The following is a 25,459-nucleotide window of genomic DNA, read 5'->3' as shown; positions in this document are numbered from 1 at the left end:
TAATAAGAAGATACTTTATAAAGACAGTACACTTCGCGTATACAAGCAGGAGCCATCTTTGGAAAACAGTCTCGACCAGTCGAACCACGAACGCCGTGCTGCGTGAGCTGAACTGTGATTATCGACCAGCACGTAGCACGGCGTTCGTGGTTCAACTGGCCGAGGCTGTTTTCCAAAGATGGCTCCTGCTTGTATACGCGAAGTGTACTGTCTTTATAAAGTATCTTCTTATTAAACTGTCTGTACACTTACAAAGTTCTCAAAACTTCGGTTTGCAGGTAGAGACCCTCATTATGCTAGCGTGTTAGTGTGGGGCTAGTTTGAGCCTTGTTAGTGGTATTAACTAGCGATTTTTATTTGTACTTATTCAATGCCCTATACACTAGCGTTATAAGCTAATCTTTGGTTAAACTAAAACTAACATTAAAACCGCGTACATTCGATTATCATGACAACGCATCCCATAGAACGGTCGACTCGGTACCCATGTGTTATTTAGCCCTAGGTTCATTTTTGGCCGGAATTGTCCTTTAATACCCCACAGTTCTATTCATTTTTCCAGTCTGGTTGTAGTCTCACCTCCAGGAACTGGGCGCTGACTTTGAAATCTGGCGGGGGAATGTCAGCGCTCTGTGCCTCTAGTCTGCGCTTTTGGATGCCCTGGAAGAGCTGTTGAACTGCCCGAGGGATGATGCCCTTCTCCTCCTCCATCACGTTCACGTCAAAGCCAGTGCCCATGGTGTAGGTCTTTCCTGAACCAGTCTGCATGACAGAGGAAGACATTCACATGTACACAAAACACACATTCACTAGTGATTAAGTAACTTGGCAATATTCAGTCATTTTAAGATTCTCAGCATCAAAGCTTTGTCAATTTCTTTATTGGGTCTTCATTTAAGAAATTGAGTCTCATTTTCTGTTATTAAATTGTATTATATAATGTATGACAGCAAGAAGCCATGCGCAAAATTAAAATTCTTAAATTCTTTGACCCACTGTGCTGAAAGTGAAAATACTACTATTTACATAATATAATATTTACGCTTCAACAATTTTACTGTATAAAATACTGTTTAAATACACTGACAAAACTGTAGTTGTCTTGATGTACATACATAATCTATTTAAATGAATCTTATTTCAATCAAATTAAATGATAATTGTGACAACAATTTAATAACAATAAAAAAAATGTATTATGCACATCGCTTTTACTTCATGTCAAAGTTCTTGATATACAACCATAAAGTTTTCCTGTTTTTACTATTTCAGGGTTCCTGCACACTTTTTAAAGTCAAATTTAAGTCTTTTTAAAACCTTTTTAAGACCTGAAGAAATCAAAATTAATACCATACATTAGGGGTGTGCAATATTGAAAAAAATGTATCTCGATATTTTCAACGTTTTGTTGATAATAATTAGATGATATTTTACTGATTGTGTTTTTGTGCTGGTGCAATGGCTGGTTTAGGCCTGTTGTTGACAGCAGACTCACGAAGATATTCATATTTTTCATATTCTATGCAGTGGTCAGTTCACAGCAGTGACAGAAATTATTAATTAATGTGCAATATTTGCCACCTTAAATTGACTTCCAGGGGCATTTTCACCTATATATGGACATTTTTCTAAACTTATTTAGAGTTATACATCACCTTTTATGTCAAATACTAACATTCAAATTATTTAAATTAAATTATACAGTAATTATACTCATTTATACAATAATACTTAATTACACTATTATACAGTACCACCGTTACCAGTCAAATTAAATCATTCAATCAAAATCCATCTTTGCAGTGCAGAGGTGACACAGAAGCGGCATCAGAAGTGGCATTAATATATTTACACTCCATGCTAGGAGATTTTTTTTTTAAATCAATATTCAATATTTAAATATGAAATGATTTCTAATTTTAACGTTTTAATTAAAGGGTACTTTAAATATGAAACTAAAACCGCCAGTGGGCGGCAGCAAGTCACTGTCTTAAGCGAGGTGAAGGAGCCGATTTGTTCAAACGGCTGATTCATTCGGGAAAGAAACAAGTGATTGTTCATGGAATCGTTAAAATGACTCGTTCAAACCGCGGGTTTCACAGTGAAGAAATCATCGTTGTCTGTTGAATTGAGACTGCTACGGTTTCATTTTGAAATTCTAGTCGGCGAAATAAAGGGAAAACAAACAATACCGCCGACCCCAGAGGGTTAAGGATCCGCAGGAACCCTGTATTTTCAGCCCAATGTCTATTTTGGCTGAGAACCTAAAAATTGCATTTTAGTTTTCAGCACAAAATGCTGCTGAAACTTTGAGGAAAACCATTATGAGAGGTGTCATTAGGCACAGCGTGAAACAGCAACAACCATGTTTAATATTCATCAAATTATGTTCAAGAAATAATTACACATACTATTAAAGTCCCCCGTAGTCCACAATTTATCCCTTAAAACTCGTCTTTGATCAACAAAATTACATATTTAAAAGTTTTTTCCTTCAAAGAAAATTCTGCATGGCTTAAAATAGCTTGAATGTAACTCGACACCCTTGCCTCATTTAGTATATGTGTTTCTATGAATATGCAAATGAGCTCCGCCCTCCACTCACTCACTCAGCTCAGAGATCCACTCGTTGATGATCACACGTCGATCTGATTGGTTACAAGGTAGTTTGTGACATGAGAAACACCAGCGATTTTAAACCGTGTTTTTGAGACGATTCTTTGGTTCACTGCAGTTTTAAGGAGAAAATACTCAGCAATGGTGTTGACTTATGCTTTAAGACAAACCATGGGTAAATTCATATTAAAAACACCACATAGACATATAAACAACATTAAAAGCTTGATTTCCACCACGGGGGGGACTTTAATAATTTCAGATAATTTAATAATTTAATAATTAACAATAGATAATAAAAAAACAGGGCATTATCACTATAGTATTCCTCTGTTTAAACAGTAAATAAAGCTACTGTGTTCTTTTAACGCTCGTGCCTCCTGCTGCAGGGTTGCCCAATAGGAGAACCATTCATGTCAGGTGTTCAAGTGTTCACTCATGCTTTAGGACTTGCATCTACTATCATACATCTTCTAACACACAGTTACAGTTTAACCCCGATCGCCGCACAATAGATGTTGTAAACCTGAAGAGCGTGTGACGAGTGAAACTCACAAAGACGCATCACCAAAGCTTTCACTGAGGGAAAGGTCACGGGGTCATGGCCGTGTTAATACTTACTATTCAGAGAAATGAACAAGCTGACGATATGGGTGTGCAAACAAGATGGTTAAATACGATTCAAATAAAGTGTGTGAGCATGTGTGGATGTTTTTGCTAATCTTTGAACCATTTTTGGCATCGCGAACAACTGGTTTTATCAAGTGTGAAAGACCTTACTTGTCCATAAGCGAAGACAGTTGCGTTGTATCCCTCGAAGCAGCCTTCAATGAGCTTGTGAACGCAGGCGCTGTAGATCTGGTGCTGCTGAGCGTCCAAGTCAAACACAAAGTCATACGTAAAGGCCTTGTCTTTACCCAAGAGCACCTGGGGCTCGCCGGGAGTAACCAAGGTGCAGATGTGACATCCCTCAATCTTTTCCTTTGCCATCTGCGGCCGGATCCTGATGAAGAGAACAAAAGACAATTCTAAGTGAAAAAAAATTCAAGTCATGTGAGAACTGCCGTATTTGACAAATCTGAGAATCTACTCTGACACAGAACGGAAATGATCTAATGTTTATAAAGCCAAAAAGCTGATTGGATGGCTAGCCAACTCTCTATCTCTCAGGTTAATAATACAGCATTATAAAATGAAAACTTATTTTCAATAGTGAAAATATAAGAAATATCAGAAAGAAATTGAGGTAGATTCAAAACTATGGCCGTGTGTCCACCAAAGCATTTTTTCACGGAGCTGGCTTATTTTTCCAATTGTTTTCAATGGGAGCGCCGCGTTTTTAAACGCAATGAGCGTAACGAGGCGCTGAGCGTTTTTTTCATGCTGAAGCGCTGAGCGCCCGGCGTTTTTTACAGGTCGCCGAGAGTTGAAGAATGTTCAACTTTGGGTAAAACGCTGTGCTCATCACTGTCACTTTTTACCCAACCGCCCAATCACAGTGGAGGAGGGGCGGGGCAAATATCCCACCGACCAACCGCCACATTCTGCTTGTTCAACGACAACAGATGACAACAACAAGCATAATAAAGGGGCAAAATAATGTAAAACAAGAGCCAGAGAAAATACATTACATGGTATCGACATTTTAATATAGAATCAACACAGAAACAAAATATGTGTGAAATGAGATACTAGTAACACTTTCGCGGATATTCCGTATCATAACAAGCAAAGTGTCTCAACTGGAAAAAAAAATGCTGCGCTGACAAAACGCTCTCAAGCGCCCATAGCTAGGCGTTTTCAGCAGAGCGCCTAGCGTTTTCAGCTGGCTAAAACCGCTTTGGTGGACACACGGCCTATCTTTAACTGTCACTGGCTGTCAATTAAAGGAGCGCCGTTTTTACCCCACAGACCAATTTTGCCACAAATAAAGTTCTATTGAAAGTGAGTGTACTTGTTCACCAATGGCACAACAGTGTCAGCGAAGAGTATGCTTGAGATAAAATGTGAAAAAAATATGAGAAAGTAAATATCAAATTTGAGCAGAATATTTTATATTTGTGCATATAATTTCCAATTAACACATAACATTGTAATACTATACATTTTCGTAAAAATATTAATTGTTTAATTACTTTATGATACATAAAATCCTAGCTCTGAAATTAGCCTTAACAAGGCAAAGGAGTCAAGACCTTGTATTACAAAAATATTAAAAATATGAATTTGAGATGTGGTGGAAATTACGCTGTGGTTTGAATTTTTATCACTTTTAAGGAAAGAAATTGACTACTTTTGTGATTCATGTACACAAAATAATGTGAACACCCATTATTATATGGTTGATAGGCTACATTTAAAAGATAAACACAAATGTTGCAATTATCTTTTATTTACCTTTTTTCTGTCTATATTATCTATGTTGTATAGTGTAGTATAAGTTGTGTTCGTCAGTGTTTAGTACAAGCTGTGGATGAAATGGGTGATTTGTCAGACTTCCAAAAAGGGCAAATCATGGGAGCCCGTTGAGCAGGAGCGTCTGTAGCCTTAACAGCCAAACAGACCTTATTCAGAGCAGCGCCACGACAGGTATAAAAGCGAGGCTGTGAAGGATAGACAGAAAAAAATAGTGGGCGAAAACCGAAACTACTGCAGCAAAGTGACAGCAAACCTCAATATTCACCTTAAAGACTTAAAGGTGCAGTGTGTGATTTTTAGTGGCATCTAGTGGTGAGTTTACGAATTGCAACCAACAAAAGTTACGGTGGCCGACAGGAAAATATGTCATCGTCTGAGACAGCAGAGAGTAGCAGTTCAGCAATGAGGTTTCTTTACAAGGATAAATTAAAACTATGTGTTATTGCGAATATTACTGTTACTTGTTCATCATTGTGTCAGTGTTTTATTCGCTGAACTAAGCTTGCTTCCTTGTACAAAGAGCAACATAGTAACGAAATGCATTTGTCCGTTTAGGGCCACTGTAGAAACATGTCGGCGCATTTCAATGTAAGGGAACCCGCGGTGTGTGTAGATAGAAACTGCTCATTCTAAGGTAATACAAATATAACGGTTCATTAAGTAATGTCTTTATACACCACTGAAAACTTTATACACAGAAACCAGCTCTGTAGCGCTGTGTGTTCGCTGTCGGCTATGGTAGAAACATGACGACACAATATGTCGACCTCCATAGAAGGGGGCGCCCGCGGTTATGGAGATATAAATGTCTCTTTCTAAGGTAATAAAAACATATCGGTTCATTATGCAAAGTCTTTATACACCACTGAAAACATAGTTATGGATCTTATATTGCATTTCTGTCAATAGATCCTCAGAAATATTACACATCGCACCTTTAAAAAAAACGATAACAAGGAACTTCACAAAGCCAACACCCATGAAAGAGCTGCATTTTGAATACGAAGAAGATAAGTGTCATGATCATAAAACCTGGTCAACCTGGTTCATTATCTTCAACCACCTGACTTGAATCTCACTGAACCGCTGAGGGAGTTTAGGAGAGAAGAGTGAGAAGTCGATTCTCTCCTCCAACATCTCTAAAGTAAAGCAGATGTTCTGATAGACAATATTCCACTGGAGGCTATTCAAAAGTAGCATGAATCAATTGTAAGAAGGTTGAAAGCTGTATTGAAAGCAAATGGTGGTAAAACATCTTAATAAAGAAATGTTGCCCGTTTCCCAGGTGTTTACATTATTTTGTCCAACCCCTGTAAATACACTGTTGGACAATGTAAGTGAACAAGTAAAATAATCAAGTGAGCTTGTGAAAATTGTTTTAAGACCACAGGGCAAACAGCGCCCCCAAAAAAACTCCCAATTACAGTAATTCTGAAATGAATGAATGCACCAATGGTAATGAAGAGATGAGGACATAGGCCGCATTATTACCCAGTAAGAACCAACACTTTTCTACTAGGTTGAAAGAACAGGTTAAAGCACTTTTATTAATGGACGGGAACACTTCTCATGTTAACATCAAGGTTAATTGAGTCTCCAGGCTAAAAAAAAATTATAATAACTCATTAAACAATTAATTAAATCAAGTCAATTAGATTTAGCTTGGGGCATTTCAGATTAGCTGATACACATTCATCTCTATTATGGACAGTTCTTTCTAATACATTTGTATTAACTGACACAACAACTAAACTAACAAAACCTGCCCTTTTGATTACTATCAACTTGCCTTTAGATTCTATAATTTAGAACATTTTGGCCAACTTTTTTTGTTACTTTCATTAAAAGGTAAAACTGCAACCAATCAGAAAACTTGCAACCACATAGCAACATGCTAAAAACCATTCACAACCACGGGTGAGTGCTGATGCGCAAACACTACTCATAATTTTGTCTGGATAATGTAAAAATCTACTTTTAAGATGCATTGTAATAATGACCACCAAGTCAGACCCCATCTCTGATACACACAGACTCATAACAACCACAACACAACACACACACACAGGGCTGTTTCACCTAGTTACATAAAAGAGGCCAAGAGAGACATGGGAACACTGAGAACATGTTACGTGTGGACTGACCACTTGCTCGTTGAGATGAATGAGGACTTCCCACAAGCTTAGACTATTATTTTTATACGAAGTCAATTCTTATTACTACAGACCAACCCTAACCCACACCCTAACCTCACCCATAAAAGAAAACCTTCAGCATTTATAGAATTAAAGGTTCACACAGTCATTTTTCTCTTTAAAATGTTTCACACATTAAGAAAAGAAATAGTTTTTAAAAGTACTATTAGTTCTTTAAAAAAATAAATACATGAATACATTCAGGGTTGGCACTATATCGTGTCCCTTGGGGGAGCCTACTTGTTTGTTTGTTTGTTTTTCCAATGGTTCATGCACTTGTGCTATGAAACCCATTTATTTCAAAGACTTCCAAAGATACATAACAGCTACAAGTGTATGCACTATGCAAGCACTATATACCAGATTCACCCTATTATACTTTATCGACACAAATTGATAAGTCAAACAGCAAACAGGCATCCACAAATAGTCTATAAATAGGATGTCTTTGAGGTAACTTGAACAAGGGTTAAATTACTCGTCAGGCTGCAGAAGAATACCATAATTCCTCCGTTCAATTAGGCCTAAGACATTGAGAGTCACGCAGGGCTATAACAACCCAGCCACAACACATAATTGGGAATAACATGCCTTACCTTAACACAGAATGGATTTCAAGGACTTTGCACGCAGATCAATTGCCTCCAACGTTTATATTTTTTCTACGAATCTTTGAGTTAACGTGTACTAAACATGATTGGAATTTGCACCGCAGCGCCACCACACAATGGTGCTCATGACAAGGATAGCATGTAGTTATCTTTATTGAAGTGAATTAGGCTTAAATCGCCGTCATGCATGAATGAATTATATTTTTGCTATTTTACACATAATACTCCACGACGATCACATTACACAAAACTGAAATTGCACGTTAAAATAAAACATCGTCAATATTTTTTGAGAACCCTCAATTTCACAAATCACGTTTTCAGGGGAGCCCATGTCTTATTAAGGGGAGCCGAGCTCCCCCTAGATCCCCCGTAGTTCGCACCCTGAATACATTTATTTAATAATTTGTAAAGCGATTTGGCGAGTAAAGTTTGTGAGTACGCCTTTAAAAGGTGTACTCACAAATTTTACACACCAAATCGCTTTTACTCACATTTTATGTCTGTGTGAATAAAACATGGATTAATTTTACGATCTCTATGATCGTCAAAGTGGTAGTTGTTGTAGCTGTCAATGAAGGAACAGAAAGCTCTCAGATTTCATCATAAAGATCTTCATGTGTGTTACGGTCTGTCTGCAACGACATGAGGGTGAGAAATTAATGACAGAATTTTCATTTTTGGGTGAACTATTACTTTAAGAGTGTATGATTTGATCATTATGGCAGTGATTATTATTTTTCTAGAATGTTATACATTTGGCAACAGTTCTTCTAACCATAATCGATGAAGTGTGTAGCTTTTCATTTCTTAAACAGCCATGTAGAAAGACACATCATGGCCATATTCCAGGATGACAATGTCAAGATCCATCAGGCTCAGATTGTTAAAGAACAATGTTTGTGAGCATGAAGAATAATTTTCACACATGAATTGGCTCCTCTGAGTCCAGAGCTTAAATTCATTGAAAGTCTTTGGGATGTGCTGGAGGAGACTTTACACAGTGCTGGACTCTTGCATTGTTAACACAAGATCTTGACCAAAATTTGATTCTCTTCCTGATGGAAATAACATCACAACTTTGATTTCCATATCCTGAAATCCATAAAACATAAAACAGACCACAAACACGCAGTCAGTAGCAGTTCAGACACGGGCAGCGTATGTTAGTCACATTTGAAGCCTAATTCTGTGAGTTACATTGATCATCAGCATCTACAGCTGTGAGGGATGCTCAAACCCACCGAATGTGGCAGGAAATGAGAGAGAACCATGAATAATCAATTAATGCACAGTCACACACACTCCACAGAACGCAGACTCAATCCTTTCTGCTTCACACACACACACACATCTATCCAAACCTACCCATCCTCCTCTCTCTGGCCTCAGCTGGGCCTCAGCCTCTCTTTTATCCGCTTCCACAGTCACAAGAGAAGCATAATCTATAGCGCATTGATCAGGAGGACAAACACAACACATGAGGCGCTCCCCTGAGAGGATCACACACTAAAAATAACCCCGACGCTGGAGGATTACACATCCGCTTTAAAGCTGTGAACGAACGCGCATCTCTACCTGCCATCAAACACTGAAGCCACTGAAACACTCTAAATACAGTCCTCAAAACTGTTCTCAGATCGGTGTGTGTCCTTATCGGCACATCCTTATCGGCTTCATCCGTTTATCTTAAAGAGCCATGCGATTTATAATTTCCTCTGAGATAAAATGCTGAACGTCTCAGGGAGATTATTAACACTTTGCTAAATAATTATGTTGATATTTCCCATAACAAAGTCATTTAATTCCCACAGGGCTGGAATTTAAATAGGGTTGGGACTAGCTAGTGCTACTGGTGTCATTATCCATTTTTAATTATGCAAAAGGATTAACTCAAATCATAAACAGCATCTTTAGATGAGTCAGAGATGAAATCCTAAAATAAAACTGATATACTCAAACACAACCTCCATTTCAAACAGCGCTGTTTCCCAACGTGTTGAGGTGCAATTCAGAATATGGTTCAAGTATCTCAGTGTCTCTAAATTAGACTCATAAACAAGAAATCATATGTTGGGCCTCACATTTTAATATCCGCAGTGATCCATCATTTCTGTCCGACAGTCACGTCACCCACGCATGCTCCACACACATGACAGCGGGAGACATCTGCCCGCCTGCTGCCTCTGTGTGTGTGTGTGTGTTTGTTTGTGTATGTGTACAAAACAAAAGGAAGTGTGTCATCAGTCTCCTCCGACTGCACTTCCTGGCCTGAAGAGGGAACTTCTTGCCACATCCTTCAGTTAGTGCAGTCACTGTGGTGAAGCCACCATAACCCCAGACAATCATTGTCCCGCTTAAACACTTTCCAAAAAAAAAAAACTGTTAAAAGTAGCTTTCTCACTAAATGTGGCTTCTTAAAGGATTGCTGTGAGCTAATATAGTATACTTTAGCTACTAAACACTGTAGCATACTAGATTACTACAGCACCAGTCACATGCTGTCCATGAACATTAGTGGAATTACAATGGTAGTTAATGTGGTAAGACAGCCCACCGGAATAAGGGACTGTTGGTTATTTATTTAAGGGGCCACCGGAGCAGTTTTGAGATCTGTAGACAAAAAAGACTTGACCCTCCCTTCGCCAGTAATACATTTTTCTACGACCCTCCAAAATGATTGTGAAAAAAGGCATGACCCTCCCCTGGAAAAAGGCATGACATCTTGGCGCTTGGCAAAGATGTTCAGATAGCCATTGTTTTTTTTACAACCACAACGACTAAACTCCTGCTTTCTCATCTTACTAAGGATGTAACGATAGACTAAACCTACAACGATAGACTAAACCTACAATTCGGTTCGTATCATAATTTTTTATTTTAGATTTAAAAAAAATAAAAAAATCATGTTTTCGGTGCTGATGCAGTGGTGACGCGTTCATGTAACAAGGGTGGTGCTCCCGATAAAGTATCTTAAAGCTGCAACAAAGAACCGGCAAAAGTAATGATTATGAATATGTCAATATAGCAAGGAGAGATTTTAATTGTTTAATTGTAATAAACAAGTTTTTTCTGTGTCAGTGTGTCGGCTTCAAGATGTTGACGATGCTGACTCGCGATCTTCACAGTAACGCGCCAGAGAGAAATGCAGATTTCATACGGATTACATAAGCAGAGAGCAGTCTGGTTTTCGTTTTTAAATGTTCTGTTTAAAAGTAGACATCAAGCTTTCTATATATTTCTCAAGTCTGTGAGGCAAGTACATTATACGCTGAGTTTGGGTTCATTTATGAGACGAGAGTCCAGGTCACGCGCCGGCGACTCCGTGTCATGATGATCTATTTTCTACTATATTTACTTCTTTATTAAATCCAGGTTGGTTGATGAAGCATTAATTAAAATTAAGATACAATTAATAAAAAACAAAATTACTTTAAAGAAAGGCTTTGTGCTTTCTGAAGTCGCTTTCAGAGCGGTCATGTCCTCATGTTCCTCATAAATGCGAACACGAAAAATAAAATAAAAAATAATTTCTTTACTTCTTCATCCGGTTATTAGCCTACTTTTTTGCGCAGTGTAGACTAATTCGTAGAATTATTAAAAAATATTTTGCCACCTAAAAGTTAAAGATTTGTTGTGTCACGTCACATGTGTATTTCGCTCATATTAAATATAAAACGCATGTGTAGACTGATATTTTTCTAATGTCTTGACTCCATTAAGGGGGTATGGATATATAAACAGATTCAGTATTAAATGCATTTTCTGATCATTTATATTTCAAGTTTTGACACGTCCATAACACTGGAATTGCTCAATTTTAAAGAATTTATCCTCAACTATTTTTTTTTGGTGTAGGTCTGCGTATTTTATTATGTTAACTTAAAATAATTCCAATAGTAATTTACAAATGTGGTAGCCCTACGTCTAACACATCACACTCCACTGTTATGGTGGCAATTTCAGTAGATTTACTCACTAACATTGTTGTGGAAACACAATAAGAATGGAAACTAAAATATGGTAGTATGGTACAGCGCACAGTCTATCAGCTGCAGTTCTGGCGCCTCAGTCCCAGTGCACTCAGCGTACATTCATATCACATGTTAATGCCGCGGTAGAGTTACATTCACAGGACACGGCACTTATTCACAATCACAAAAGTTCATTATTTGCTCGTGCTTTAAAGCTATGCCGGGTAAACATTTCATTGGCATTCTGTACATGAAGCACTTTTTCTGAGCGTATTGAAGTGCGCGCGCACTGTTAGACAGCACCAAACTGGATTTTTGTTTGGTCAGACCCATCTGATAGGGGGACTGAGCCCGAGAGAGCTACATAAAGCGACATAGAAAAAATATTCACCAAACAAGCCACTTTGAAATGTTGCTGTTTTCATGAATACAAAAGGGTGACCCTCCCCCTAGAATAAAAAAAGTTCAATGACCCTCCCCTCAACAAAGAATAAAAAGACATGACCCTCCCCTATTTTCCTCCGGTGGCCCTTTCCATAAATACCGAACGGTCCCTAAATATTTAATATTTTATTACTTATTAAAAAAAACATTTCAAAAGTATTGCCACAACACTTAAAACTGTATACACGTCTAGTGCAATAAAATTGCCAACCAGCCTTGCCTATGCAAAGTTCAACTCCTGTCATAGGTATACAAAGCCGGATAACCCTGAAATAACATCAGGAAGGGATGCAAAAGTACCAAAAAACACACTTATAAATTTGATAATTTGATGAGAACAATAATATTGTTCAATATAATAAAAATTGATTTAAACATATTTGTCACAGTCACATTCAGTTCGTTTTAGGTTCTTGGACTTTGGTTTTGTTTACATTTATTAGATGTGTTCCTTGTTCTAGTTTCCCGCCACTCATCAGTCACCATGGACACGAACACCAATCATCACAGCTGTTGTCTTTTAGTTAATCACCATGCGTAATTCGTCCCTCCTTGTGCCTCTTCAGTTGTCCTGTATTGTTCATGTTACATGTTTACACACTGTCTCACATGTTGGCTGTCTATTTTAATCTATTCAAATAAACCCTGTGCTATATACTCATCATCTTCGTCTTCCGTGTATTTGAGCATTACAATTTTAAAATGAAATCTATTCCTGTGAATTTCCAGCATCTTCACTCCGGTCTTTAGTAAGGCTGCACGATACTGGAAAAAAATTTACTTGCGGTATTTCGTTTTTCTGCAATATATTGCGATATGAAAACTGTTTCACCAGATGATTGAATAGCGCTAAGAATTAATCATTCTAGAATGACTGGGGTGATTTTGTAATGGAGTTAATATGCATATAAAATAATTACAAGCATAAATAAAAACCACAGGACAAAGATACAAATGAAATAAACAGTGCTTTGTTTTTCGGGCAAGTCTAACAGTATTCAGGTACAGAAATTGAATAATCAAATGTAAAATAACACTGCATATTCTTCACTGTATAAATTAAATACAATTAGTCTGTGTTAAAGCTACAAAAGTGATTTTCTCTTTTTACTTTGTTGTCGGGGAAGAACTGTGGCTCTTTTTTACTACATCATAAATGACTCGTGCAGACGAAACGCAATAAATGCTGTCATATTATCTTGCGTTCGATTCCTGATGTTTGGGAATTCAGTCTGAGACACTTATGTGAGGGAATTACTCCAAAACATTTTGATGACAGACTTTGGCTGAGGCGTTTCAGAATGATCAAACGTACATTTGATTTGACACACTGTGCAATGAAAGTCCATTTATCCAATCGCATATCCACGCGAGTTCTTCGTTGCGCATCGAGGGATTCATTCGGAAAACGTGTTTCCATTGTAGTTCATGCACGTCTTATCGGATCAAATGTATTGACCTCAATTGAGCAAGAAATATGTATGCACATTTTTATGATTTATGCACATCTTTCCATCGCTTTTTTATGCGCATAAAAATAGGTGGATGGAAATATAGCTAGTGAGAACTTTGACACAAATACAACTTTCATATTTATCTCATAAAATACTCTAAAATATCTTGCCCCATAGAATGTAGTTGTTTTACATTATAGTAAAGATGATTTTTGTTGGTTTTACAAACTTCAGTATGAGTTAAAATTATAGGTAATCGACCGCACATCACAAATGCTGTCCATAACGAAGTACACAGTTGTGTACAAACGAAAATATTTTAAAGAATGTTGGTAATCCAACAGTTTTGGTGACCATTGACTTCCATTGAATTGAAACCGAAATCACATAGAAAACAGTTGAAACTTTCCACAAAATATCTTCTTTGGTCTTCAGAATAAAGAAAGCCATACAGGTTTGGAACGAGTAAATGATCACAGAATTTTTATTTCAGGGTGAAAGCTTCCATATCACTTTAAGGCAGATACATTTCATTGCAAAGACAAAAGCATTTTTTGTGTGCATATTTGGATGCCCACCAACATTCCTGGGCTTTGTTTTCAGGAAATTGAAGTGGGCAAGGGTACGATCAACCAGCCACATGCGTGATGAAAACAGGATCTGAAAGACAGAAAAATGCATGGTTGGCCGTCCAATCACATGACGATTCATTGAGAGGACAAAGAGTGCCACATGAGCTTCTCTTCTCCTGTCAGATATTACCCAGGCAAATATCTCCTTGACGACAAAGATCGTTTAATCGTGACTTGATCAGTCAACTTTGTCAATTTTGTGTCCGATATCTCCTACTGTAACTCAAAGCCACCCACACAAATGGGCAGTTGATTAGAGTCAGCATTTATGGATGGAGAATCTCATCTGGGCCTCGGTCCAAAGGGCCCGCTCTACCCCGAGCCAAGAGCCATTCCACTGGCAATAAACCCTTCGTTACAAGTCTTTCAAGTTTATGTGGCACTAAAATGCCTTAAGTTCATAACAGTTATGAAGTAAGTAAAGCGGAAGTTTGTATGTAAAAAAGCACAAAGATCTGCGTTTGTTTTGACATCATCACCTCCCCCTCCAAACCCAAAGTCAACTCTTCCTCACGCTCTCGCTCTCTCCATCCAGCGCCTGGAAAAACAGATCAGTGGGTCATACGGGAGGGGCGGCAGTGCAGGAAACAGACCTCCATTTCCTCTCATGACAGATCTCATACGTGATTCCCTGAACCCGATCACGCCAGCTGATGCAAGGTTCTCCCCCGTACAAACCATAATGTGAAAGATGTGAATGACCGCTCGTTCACTACATCGCTTTTTTGCTCTCCAACAGTGATGTTTTGTATTCGTCTCACTCACTGGTTGGACGCACAAAGGAGCACTTCTTTAAAAGCAGTCTCTCAAGACGACAAAAGACATGTATGTGTGTGCCAAGGCTAGTACTCTTGGGCACTTGTATTGTGCTGACAAAGCATTCAGTATTTACTTATTGCAAAAGCCATGACAACACATAAAAAAAAATGGAAAATTACACACAGACACAGTACTTTTATTTATTTGTTTTAATTAAAGTGCCCCTTTATGCTTTTTCAAATGTTACCTTTCATGCAGTGTGTAATACAGCTGTTTTATAGATTTCTGTCCCTCCATTGACTGCTACGCAACTGACAATTTGACGCTTTAAAGTTTAAACTTCATAAAGAGATCGTAAAATCTTTCCATTCTTTCAGATGGATTAATTTAAAGGGATAGTTCACCCAAAAATGAAAATTCAGTCAGTATTTACTCTCCCTCATGTTGTTCAACCCCGTAAGACCTTCGTTCATCTTCGGGACACGAATTAAGATATTTTTGATGAAATCTGAGAGCTGGATCACTCCTCCATAGGCTTCTTAAGGGATTGACACTTGTTCCCCGAAAAATTATTAAAGACATCGTTAAAATAGTCCAAGTGACTACAGTGGCGCAATCTTAAGTTTATCAAGCGACGAGAATACTTTTTGTGCGCAAAAACAAACAAAAATAACGACTTTATTTCAACTATTCATGTCCTTCTCTGTGGGACTATTTTAACGATGTCTTTAATAACTTTTCGGGGAACAAGTGTCAATCCCTTAAGAAGCCTATGGAGGAGTGATCCAGCTCTCAGATTTAATCACAAATATCTTAATTCGTGTCCCGAAGATGAACTATCCCTTTAACATCATAAAACTATTCCATATGAATTGAGTGGTGTAGTCCCAAATTTCTGAAGAAAAATTCTGCCGCGTAACACGAGAATTAACCTCATTGGTTCTCACACGCCAAGCGAACATGCTTGAGCTTCTGTTTGCCACAACTGATGTGTGTTGACGAATGTTTATATGTGAATAAAATCCTAAATTGAATCGGTTCATCATATAAAACGATTGTGTCTCTTCAGAAAATTTGGACTAAATCATATGGATTAGTTTTACGATCTTTTTATGAATTTTTTGAAGAGTCAAAGTGGTGTTTGTGTAGCTGTCAAATCTCTCAGCTTTCATCAAAAAGCCTTCATTTGTGTCCCGAAGATGAACGAAAGTCTTACGGGTTTGAGGGTAAGGGTGAGTAATTAATAACACCCATAAAATGTAAGTTTTATATAAATAAATAGTAACATGCATAGATACATAATTTAATTATATAAAAAACAACTAATATATGATATATCTTTGCTTTAGGTTCCTTTAAGATACATTTACCTTCTACAAAGATCCCAGCCCTATATAGCATCTGCAGAAGTGTATCTCACACACACTAAACACACGGTAACCACAGCATGACACAAAGGGTGATGACACCAGTACAAACCCTGTAGGTTGGCACCTTTTAATGTCAAATTCATCATTCAGCAGTTCCAATTCTCCTAAAAACAAATGCTTTAGTCTTTTGATTGTGGCGTTGACTGAGCTCCAGTTGTGTCCAGACGCCGTCCGGCTGATAAAACTCCATTGCGGGCTCTAGTGGAAAAAAACACTAGTGGACCAATCAAACCAATAATAGGTTTTATCTCCTTTTCAGCACCTGTGTGAGGAGAATAGGATATGGACAACACTGCACACACACCTCACTATCTTCAACATGTAAGTGTGAAAAGCCCAAGCGACATATCCAGGATTTCCCTCAGCTGCCGCCAGGGCCAGATTTGATCCCGGTCAAACTTTTCATATCCAAAACACCCCAGATCAGGATCATATCCATATATCCTACAGGTTACCTGGTTTCCCACATTTGGAATATGTCTATATGTCATGATTACAGCAAGAACAGGAAAAGATCGACTCAGGAAAGGCTTGCGCCGAACTCCCATCCGGGGCAGAACTGTCTCTCCTCACTTTCTCACCCGGTATCTCTCTGAACCATCAGTCTATTTGCCTGAGGACTGGAACAATTTGCATACAACCCTCAGAAGCACAGACATGTACAGAAAGCTCATTTCCCATGCAGTTTTCTTTCAGCTCACTCATTTAAATAATATCCATCGTGGATTTAAGGCCCGTGCACACTAAGAACAGATAACAATAAAGATGACGATAACTATATTAGCGTCCACACCAATGCAAGCCATCGTTCGGTTTACACCATCCATCCAAAGTTGTAAAATTTAACTTGTGCAAAATTGGAATATTGCATAAAAAACATTTTGCGAATAAAACAGCGTTTCCATCGCATCGGTTCAAGATAAAAGAAATAGTCACTTCCTGGGAATTTGGCGCAAAAGATCTGTAATGAAAATTGAAAAAATTTGAGTTTTCTCCATCAGAAATTACTTTTTCCAAAGTTTATTCACATTTTTATAATTTATGTTTATCTTGGTGTTTCCATTCAATGTTATTTTTATGCGATATCCCAAAATGCACATAAAAATAGGTGGATGGAAACAGCTATTGTGACAGGTTCACAAAGCATCCGCACTAAAATGTTTTGCTCAAACTAGGTATGCACTGATATGTTGTGGTCAACAACAGATAAATAACTGATATTACAATTCTATACTAATTTGGCCAAATAAATTCAAATAAAACAAAACTAAAGATTAAATGCATTTTGAGATTTGCTAAAGATTACATTTCAGAGTGTTATTAAACAAGTATTTTTTCTATTGTTAGTATTATTAGTCATCGTCAGGCCCACATGGAATACGCGCCCGCAGACTTCCGCAGAAACCTCCGCAGACTTCGAGATGGTTCTCACTGCGGAACATGAAATCCACGGGGAGTGGGCGGATCCAGATCCAACTCCTCCCACCTTACATACACCTAAACTTAGCCAACTCCGCCCCCTGATCCCTAAACACACCCCTAATCCCTAAACCCAACCCTAATCCTACCCATCTCCACCCCTTGGATCTTGATCCGACTCCTCCCCGTGGATCTCATGTACTGCATAGAGGTGCTACTGCAGATTTCCGCAGATTGTAGTAGTGCCCGACCATCATTTACAAGTACAACTTGCGCGTGTGCGATTGTGAGGGGTAATAGCTGATTGAGGTTTCATTTTTTTTTAGGAGAAAGTGAATGTTTAAAATAAAACTGAACGCGGAGGAATTAAGGAAACGTCACTTGTCTAAAAAAAAAAAAAAAAATCACAGCACAGGACAGAGCAAAATAATTTGCGAAAGTTTATGAGAATGGGGGAGTTATGTTTTGTAAAGACTGTCAACACTATGTTGATTACCTGAGGTGACAGACGGCACTGGAGCATCTCAAATCCGCTCGCCATAAGAACAGAAAGGGAAAATGAGCGCCGTAGGTTTGTGTACAATACATACTCAAGTACGCGCTCATCTCCAGCATTTCATCGTCAGATACACTCAGAAACCCGTCAAAATAAAAGTTCTATTTGCATTTGTATTGTGAACCTCAAATAAAAGTTAAGTTAATATTTTGTAATGTTTTCATTTTTACTACTCTAAGATCTTTTTAACAAATTTAAAATAATTCCACAGATTTTTCCAAAAATGCAACAACAAAAAAATGCTAAAAAAAGTCATATATATATATATATATATATATATTGCTATAAACGATAATATATTTTATTTGTATATATATATTATAAAAATGCCATAAAAAATTATGCCAAAAATTCAGCACAGAAATCACAAAAAAAAGTCTGCAGATTGCGTGTGGCCCTGGTCATCGTTAGGGGATAGGAATAATTGTATCCATCCTAATTCATCCTTATTACTTCAGTGTTATTTATATACTGTTATAGTGTTTATTAATATTTGTTATGTGCTTTCAGAATTTAAATTTTTTTAGTTATTAGTTTTATAACTATTTAGCTTTATTTTGTAGTAATTTTAGTTCTTCAACTTCAAAACTCACTGAAACACAGTTAAGATTACATGTTTCATCCACATTTTATATTTTATTTTATTTATATATTATTTATTTATTTTAATTGTTTTAATAGTTTTAGTAATAGTAAACATAATGTGGCATTTAAATGTGGATGATCATGTGTTAATGTGTTTATCTGATACAGGCCATTTTTGCAGCTTTTGGGACTCAGGAAGTTTTGAGTGCTGAAAGCTACATAGTAGATCGAGCTCTTTTCAAGGAAAATTAGATCAAGGAAAATTAGATTTCTTATAACATGCCCCTTTAAGCATATTTAACAGATGAATACAAGCTGTAGTACGAACTCACACACACACACACACTGCTGTGTGAGGTTTAATGAACTGACCACAAACACACAAACTTGGCTGCCAGGCCAAGGACAACAATCAGAATCCGCTTACAGTGTGTGAGCCATCTGCCTGAACCTATCTGTCACACACACACACACACACACACACGGAGCTGATCAATCCTGCGACTACAGGCCAGACGCCCAAACGCAACAGTTTAAGGACACTAATTCTTGGCTCCATCACAAAAATGACTTCACAGAGCAGTACTTCCTTCTGAAGACTCTCTCGCTGCTCAAACAGACACAGTGCAGGCCGGATTCGAACCGACATCTCCAACACGAGCACCTCTGTTGTGCAGCACTGTTCACCAAATAAAAGGAATTGTTACAATTTAATTTGAATACATTAAAAGATTAATTCAATTGTTAAGTAATTAATTCGATTTGATTTAATTACATATTTATGCATTCTTTTGATTACCACCATTTTGACAATAAATTGCATTAAATCATAAAACATAGAATCTCTAAGAAATTCAAACAGAAAACAACATTTAAAAAAAAATTCATAAGGCCCTATTAATGTTACAATTTTAATCAATTGTTTTTTAATTCAATTCGATTTTGATTACTAAAAATAGAGGAATTTGAAGAAACAATAATACAGATTAAAAATATAATAGATCAGGAAACTAGGTGAGGTAAAATAAACCCTGCATGTGAGATGATGTTCTCTTGATTTGCGCATGCATGAAAGTGCAATAAAGCTGATGAGCAAAAAAAAATTATCAGATTATCAGCTTGACCATAATCGTGCAACCCTACGTTATCCTACAGCCTTGACTAACATGAGGTTTCAGTCTCATCTGGAGAACATCAGATGAGTATGACCCCTGTTGACCCCCAGGACCTGAAAGAGACATGGGTTTTGTGCATCCTCAACCACAAATCACCTCAGAGCTAGTTACAAGCCCTAGTGTCACAGGAAGCACATTTCATATGTGTGTTTATGGGTACGTGTGTGTGTGTGTGTGTGTGTGTGTATGCTTTCATCGCCCTGTGGGCCCCTTTTTAAAGGTATAGAGTCTCTCCAGATGTCAGATCTTCTTCCCACAGTCCACTTTTCCCACCGCTTCCACCAACCATCTCCTCTCTTTTTTTTTTCAGCCCCTCGATCTCTAATGTCCTCTAAGCTGCGTCACTGTCCTCTACTCCATCTCTGCCTCTTTCCTAAACTCAATCCTCCAAAATCTCCCTCTTTCAAAATCTTTCCTCTCTCTCCCGAGTCTCAAGATACAGTAAGATGACGCAAATGTGTTCTAGAGATTAGGATTAACTTGTCCTGTCATGCACATGCGCATAAACACACAAAATACACACAGACACACACCTGGCAAAGAGTGTAAACAGCTGCTGCCAAAAGCCTGTGTCCCTTGATTATATCTGCACAAAACACATCTACAGGGTTTCATCTAGCTTGAAGTGAAATATGGTAGTTCTTGGCATTGCAATGAAGAAGAAGAATTCATGAAAATGTAAACAGTAAAACTCGTCAGCCTGTGTGTGTGTGTATGCGAGAAAGAGATAAAAAGAATGACTAAGTGTGTTTGTGGTTTTCTTGGACCTCTCAAGGAAGAGGAGGATGTCTGGAGCTTCACCTCAAACACACACCAGCGCCTCCTTCATGCCCCTTAGAAAAGAGGTTATCAAACTGCTGGATTTCACCGAACGGAAATCTCGGCCCAGCTCCTGTTCACTCGTCCTCCCCTACTGTGTTGATCTGTCGTCTTAAACCACGAGAGAGAGACTCGGATCCATATACCTCAGGAAAATGTGTTACATAATCATGTCACGGTCATATTCCCGTGTTTTTATGAGCAAGATGAGGAGCATGTGAGTGCGGCAAGAGAAGTAAACGAAAAAATAGGGATGCACTGATATGAAAAATTTGGCCGATACCATTAAAGGTACAATATGTAGGAAAATATCAGTTGCAGTATAATATCCAAAAACCACTAGGCCAATGTTATATATTTTGTTAAGTTGATTACTTACAATATCCCAAATGTTTCAAACAATTTGTAAATCGTGAGAAAATTGCGATTTTAACCATGGAAACGGGGCGTGTGAGCCGGGGTGAGGAGTCGCCAGTCAATGGCGTCAAATCCGCGTTACCCTCGATTCCGCCAGGTTTGACCTCGTACTGCCATAGTAACCATGGCGACAGACGTTGACAACTGGCCCGTTATGCCTAGCAGGACGCTCACGCTGTTGTTGTTTTGTTCAAAAATTTTGGACCATGGCAAGCAGACTTTGAGACAAAAAGAGGACTAAAACGAAGATCAACATCATTCGAGATCCCGAGAGCTCCACGTCTGCGACTAACTTCGACTTGACAGAGACGCGAGTGTTGCATGTACTTTTAGACAGGTGAGCAAATGTACAGAAAACAAATGTTATCAATGTTAATCAATGTTATTTAGTTCAACATGATGAAATGTTAGAATATGATCTGTATGTTAATCTAATGTTGAAAAAAAATGAAAAAGGGTTTAAAATGAGATTAAATCAACGACTAGTGTCTGTAGGGTTTTCCCTCTGTACTCTGTCGTTTGTTTGCTCTCTGTCGTTTGTTTGTCGTTTGTTTGCTCTCTGTCGTTTGTTTGTTTGGAGCACTGATTCGCTAAGCTGAACAGCAAATCAGAGTGATGTCTCACACCATTGAGCTCCACGATTCAATTCAAAATGCACAATCGACTATACGGCATCCGACTAAAGGGTGTGTTGGAACACACTGAAATAAATTAAGCCGACTGATGCTCAAAAACGGCTCTACATTGTCTAACGGCTTGGTGTGTCCCGGGCTTGAGGCTTGTCAGTAAATGGCCACTGTTATGAATGTACATCATTTGCATAGGAAACTGTATCAACACCCACTCATATCGCATGCAAGTGTTTTGAAAACATTATCCATATAAAACTGTAATTTACAAACAAAGCATTATGAAATAATTTACTTACGGTTTGTAATGCAGTTGCTGTCAGATCCAATACATCTTATAACAAGATTCTTTGCAATCTCATTACACTGCTTCATTTACAAAACAAAGTGCTCAGAACAAGCATATAATCCTCTGAAGCAATCCAGAAAACCATTAAAATAAACCATCCACTTGTTTCCGACAATGGGATCCATCTGAAGTCTGTACAGAGAGTCAAAAGAGCCGTTTAAACTGAACGCGTCAAAGCGAACGTTCTTTAACTTCCATTTGTCCAGTTGTTGACAGACGAGGCGTATTTCAGAAACCGAACGAGCATCTGTATACTGTATCCAGTGTAGACAGCATCAGTCATTATAAAAGGGGCTTTTTGCACCGGGTAGTACTAGGAACATTTTCCTGGTTGCATTCACACCACCAATAGAAACTCTGAAGTGACGCAAGTCGCGCTTGTTGTTGTGACTTTTGACAGCGCTGAGAACACCCGAGGCTGATCTCACAGTGCTCGCATTCTCTGTGTTCATTAGTTTACGATCGGTCTAACTGTCCTGTCTAATACAGTATTAGATAGAACTGTTGAACATAGAAAGTAGACAGTATAGGAAAAGGTTTTAGCGTTTGTCGTGTTGTTGATGTCCAATGTCGCTAGCTGGACATAAACACATAATCATGTTTGTCTTGGTCCCCTCAAAGTTGCATTGGATTTCTCCTTAGCGTAAAGGTTGATAGATCCATCTATCACTGTTTTCCATGTTCATAGAGTAAGTTTGTGGAGTAAATATATAGGCTATAATCGGTGTTTACACAGCTTTTCTTAAAAATGGTGAGTGCTGGTGTTTGTTGTGCATTCGGCCAATCAGCGTATACTAACGTCACTGGCAGTTCCTATAGTGCTGTTTAAGACCCTACTATGCAACAGGAGCTAAATTAGCTCCCCAAAAAGGAGTTCCTAGAACTAAAATCATTCCCCGTTCCTGCGGTGTGAACACACCAAAATCCGGGGATTTGCGTCAATAGTTCTAGGAACTATGAAAAGGTTCCTCTGGTTCAAAAGCCCCTAATGGGCTTTATTTGCTTTTTAATGCAACGCTCGCATCCAGAGTAGGCAAATATCAGCCGTCAAGCGACTGAACACCAGTGGGACCGTGATGATGCATAACTAATCACTGTGTCTTGCTCTGGAGGCAGTCATATGCAAATGTATTGGCCCGTGAAACATCACAGATCAAGCATTATCAAAACAAGTTGTTTTTTGGAGCTTAATTAAATAAATGCTTTGTTTATAAAGAGGAGGACGTTTTAAGCTATGAAACGGGTAGGATGTTTTGACCTCTTATATGTCAAAAGATTGTAATATCATGACAACCAACCAACACACTAACTTTTTGGCAGCTTAAGCAAGGGTGTTGTGTTATGGTTATACTTCTAAAACAGTGTAATAGTTGCACATTTATTTGCAGTGCTGTCTGCTTTACTGCCAAGTTTCCATTATAAGAAAATTCAATGCAAATACATCTCCCTTTTACGTAAACTCAATGAGATTAGTTTCTGCGGTAATCGACAACAAGCTACAAACAGTTCATAGACGTAAAGCTGAAAAACGAGAAATAAAATGTATTATCCTTCTGTATTTTAGAGGTTCTGTTTTGAGATATATAAATTTAGAAGCTTTTCAAGATCAAAGAGATTCAATTGTGGCAAGCCTCTATTGTTTCACTGACATATATTGATGTATCGCAGGGCAACGGCTTGTAAATACTGTTCTAATTTTTCTCCTAGTGGGCTGTAAAAAGCTCTCGTTTATCTCAGACAGTAATGAATAGAAAGCGGACGTCTATTCCGTCACCACACTTCCGGTCTTCTGCGTTTAGAGTCACCAAGGTGGCTGTGTTTTGACTGCCACTGGTGCCTGCTCAGAGAACAATGCAAGCATGTGATTGTAAAACATGTGGCCCCAGAAAGCCGAGGGTCATGTGTGAAGCTGATACAGCGGCACTGAAGTGACACTGCATTGACAGAAGTCTTTGAAGTCAGAGAATGAGGAAAACTGTTGTTCAGTTCACTAAGGGCGGGAGACTGAATACGACCGTCCATTCAGTGTGCGAGTAACCAGATATTCAGAGCTTCGAATGCTGAAAATAACGAACTGACAAAGGCCACAACAATGACTTTGAAAGGTTTCACTGTGAGATTCCATGAGATATAGAGGAAAGAAGGGCTGATGCTGCTGTGCTAGTGTCAATTTAACTTTTTGCAGTTGAAACAGTCATTAAAGGACAATTCCGGGCAAAAATTAACCTGGGGTAAATAACACATGGGTACCGAGTCGGCCGTTCTCTGGGATGTGTTTTCATGATAATCAAATGTACCCAGTTTTAACTTTAGTTTTAGTTTAACCACAGATTAGCTTATAATGCTATTGTATAGGGCATAGAATAAGTAAAAATAAAAATCGCTAGTTAATACCAATAACAAGGCTCAAAAAAGACCATAATTAGGGTCTCTACCTGAGCTCAGAATGACCAATAAATATTATTTATTTTGATATCAAATAAACCGAAGCAGAACCAAATAAACGTTTACCGGCACAAACGATTGAGGGTATTTCGGGTGAATTTGGAGCAGGTCGGGGGACTGGTGATGTCAGTCTACAATTCAGTCTAATGTTTTAAAAACCGAAGCAGAACAAACAAAACTTTTACCGGCACAAACGATTGAGGGTATTTCGGGTGAATTTGGAGCAGGTCGGGGGACTGGTGATGTCAGTCTACAATTCGGTCTAATGTTTTAAAAACCGAAGCAGAACAAACAAAACTTTTACCGGCACAAACAAACGGGACTACTTTGTGTGAATGAGGAGCAGGTCGGGGGTGACGTCATCACCTGTAATTAAATGTCTAATATCCTAAAAACCGAAGCAGCACAAACAAAACTTTAACCACCACAAACGAACAAGACTTATTTTATTTGGACCATGTGGGAGGCTGGGTGACCTCAGAATGACCAATAAATATTCTTTTAATATCTAAAAAACCGAAGCAGAACACAA

At 38.2% G+C, this 25,459-nt stretch overlaps 2 protein-coding genes across 9 annotated transcripts in view; both read right to left on the bottom strand.

Annotated features, from left to right (window-relative positions):
* Nucleotides 1–25,459, bottom strand: part of srpk1b (SRSF protein kinase 1b) — a 272,032-nt gene that overhangs the window by 144,842 nt on the left and 101,731 nt on the right. The gene's annotated exons all lie outside the window — the stretch shown is intronic.
* Nucleotides 1–25,459, bottom strand: part of kif21b (kinesin family member 21B) — a 95,208-nt gene that overhangs the window by 53,645 nt on the left and 16,104 nt on the right. For all 8 annotated transcript variants that reach the window (XM_077204372.1, XM_077204378.1, XM_077204375.1 and 5 more), the window contains exons 2-3: nt 3,397–3,619; nt 580–762 (exon numbers count right to left, since the gene is read on the bottom strand). In XM_077204372.1, coding sequence (XP_077060487.1) covers nt 580–762; nt 3,397–3,619 — 406 coding nt within the window. The remainder of the gene's footprint in view (nt 1–579; nt 763–3,396; nt 3,620–25,459) is intronic.

The sequence above is a fragment of the Siphateles boraxobius genome, unplaced genomic scaffold (assembly GCF_051911475.1).
Source record: "Siphateles boraxobius isolate OS27281-9 unplaced genomic scaffold, OSU_SipBor_1 5, whole genome shotgun sequence".
Taxonomy (NCBI): Eukaryota; Metazoa; Chordata; class Actinopteri; order Cypriniformes; family Leuciscidae; genus Siphateles; species Siphateles boraxobius.
The sequence above is the reverse complement of the archived record's forward strand: the minus strand, read 5'-3'. Positions and strand labels throughout refer to the sequence as shown.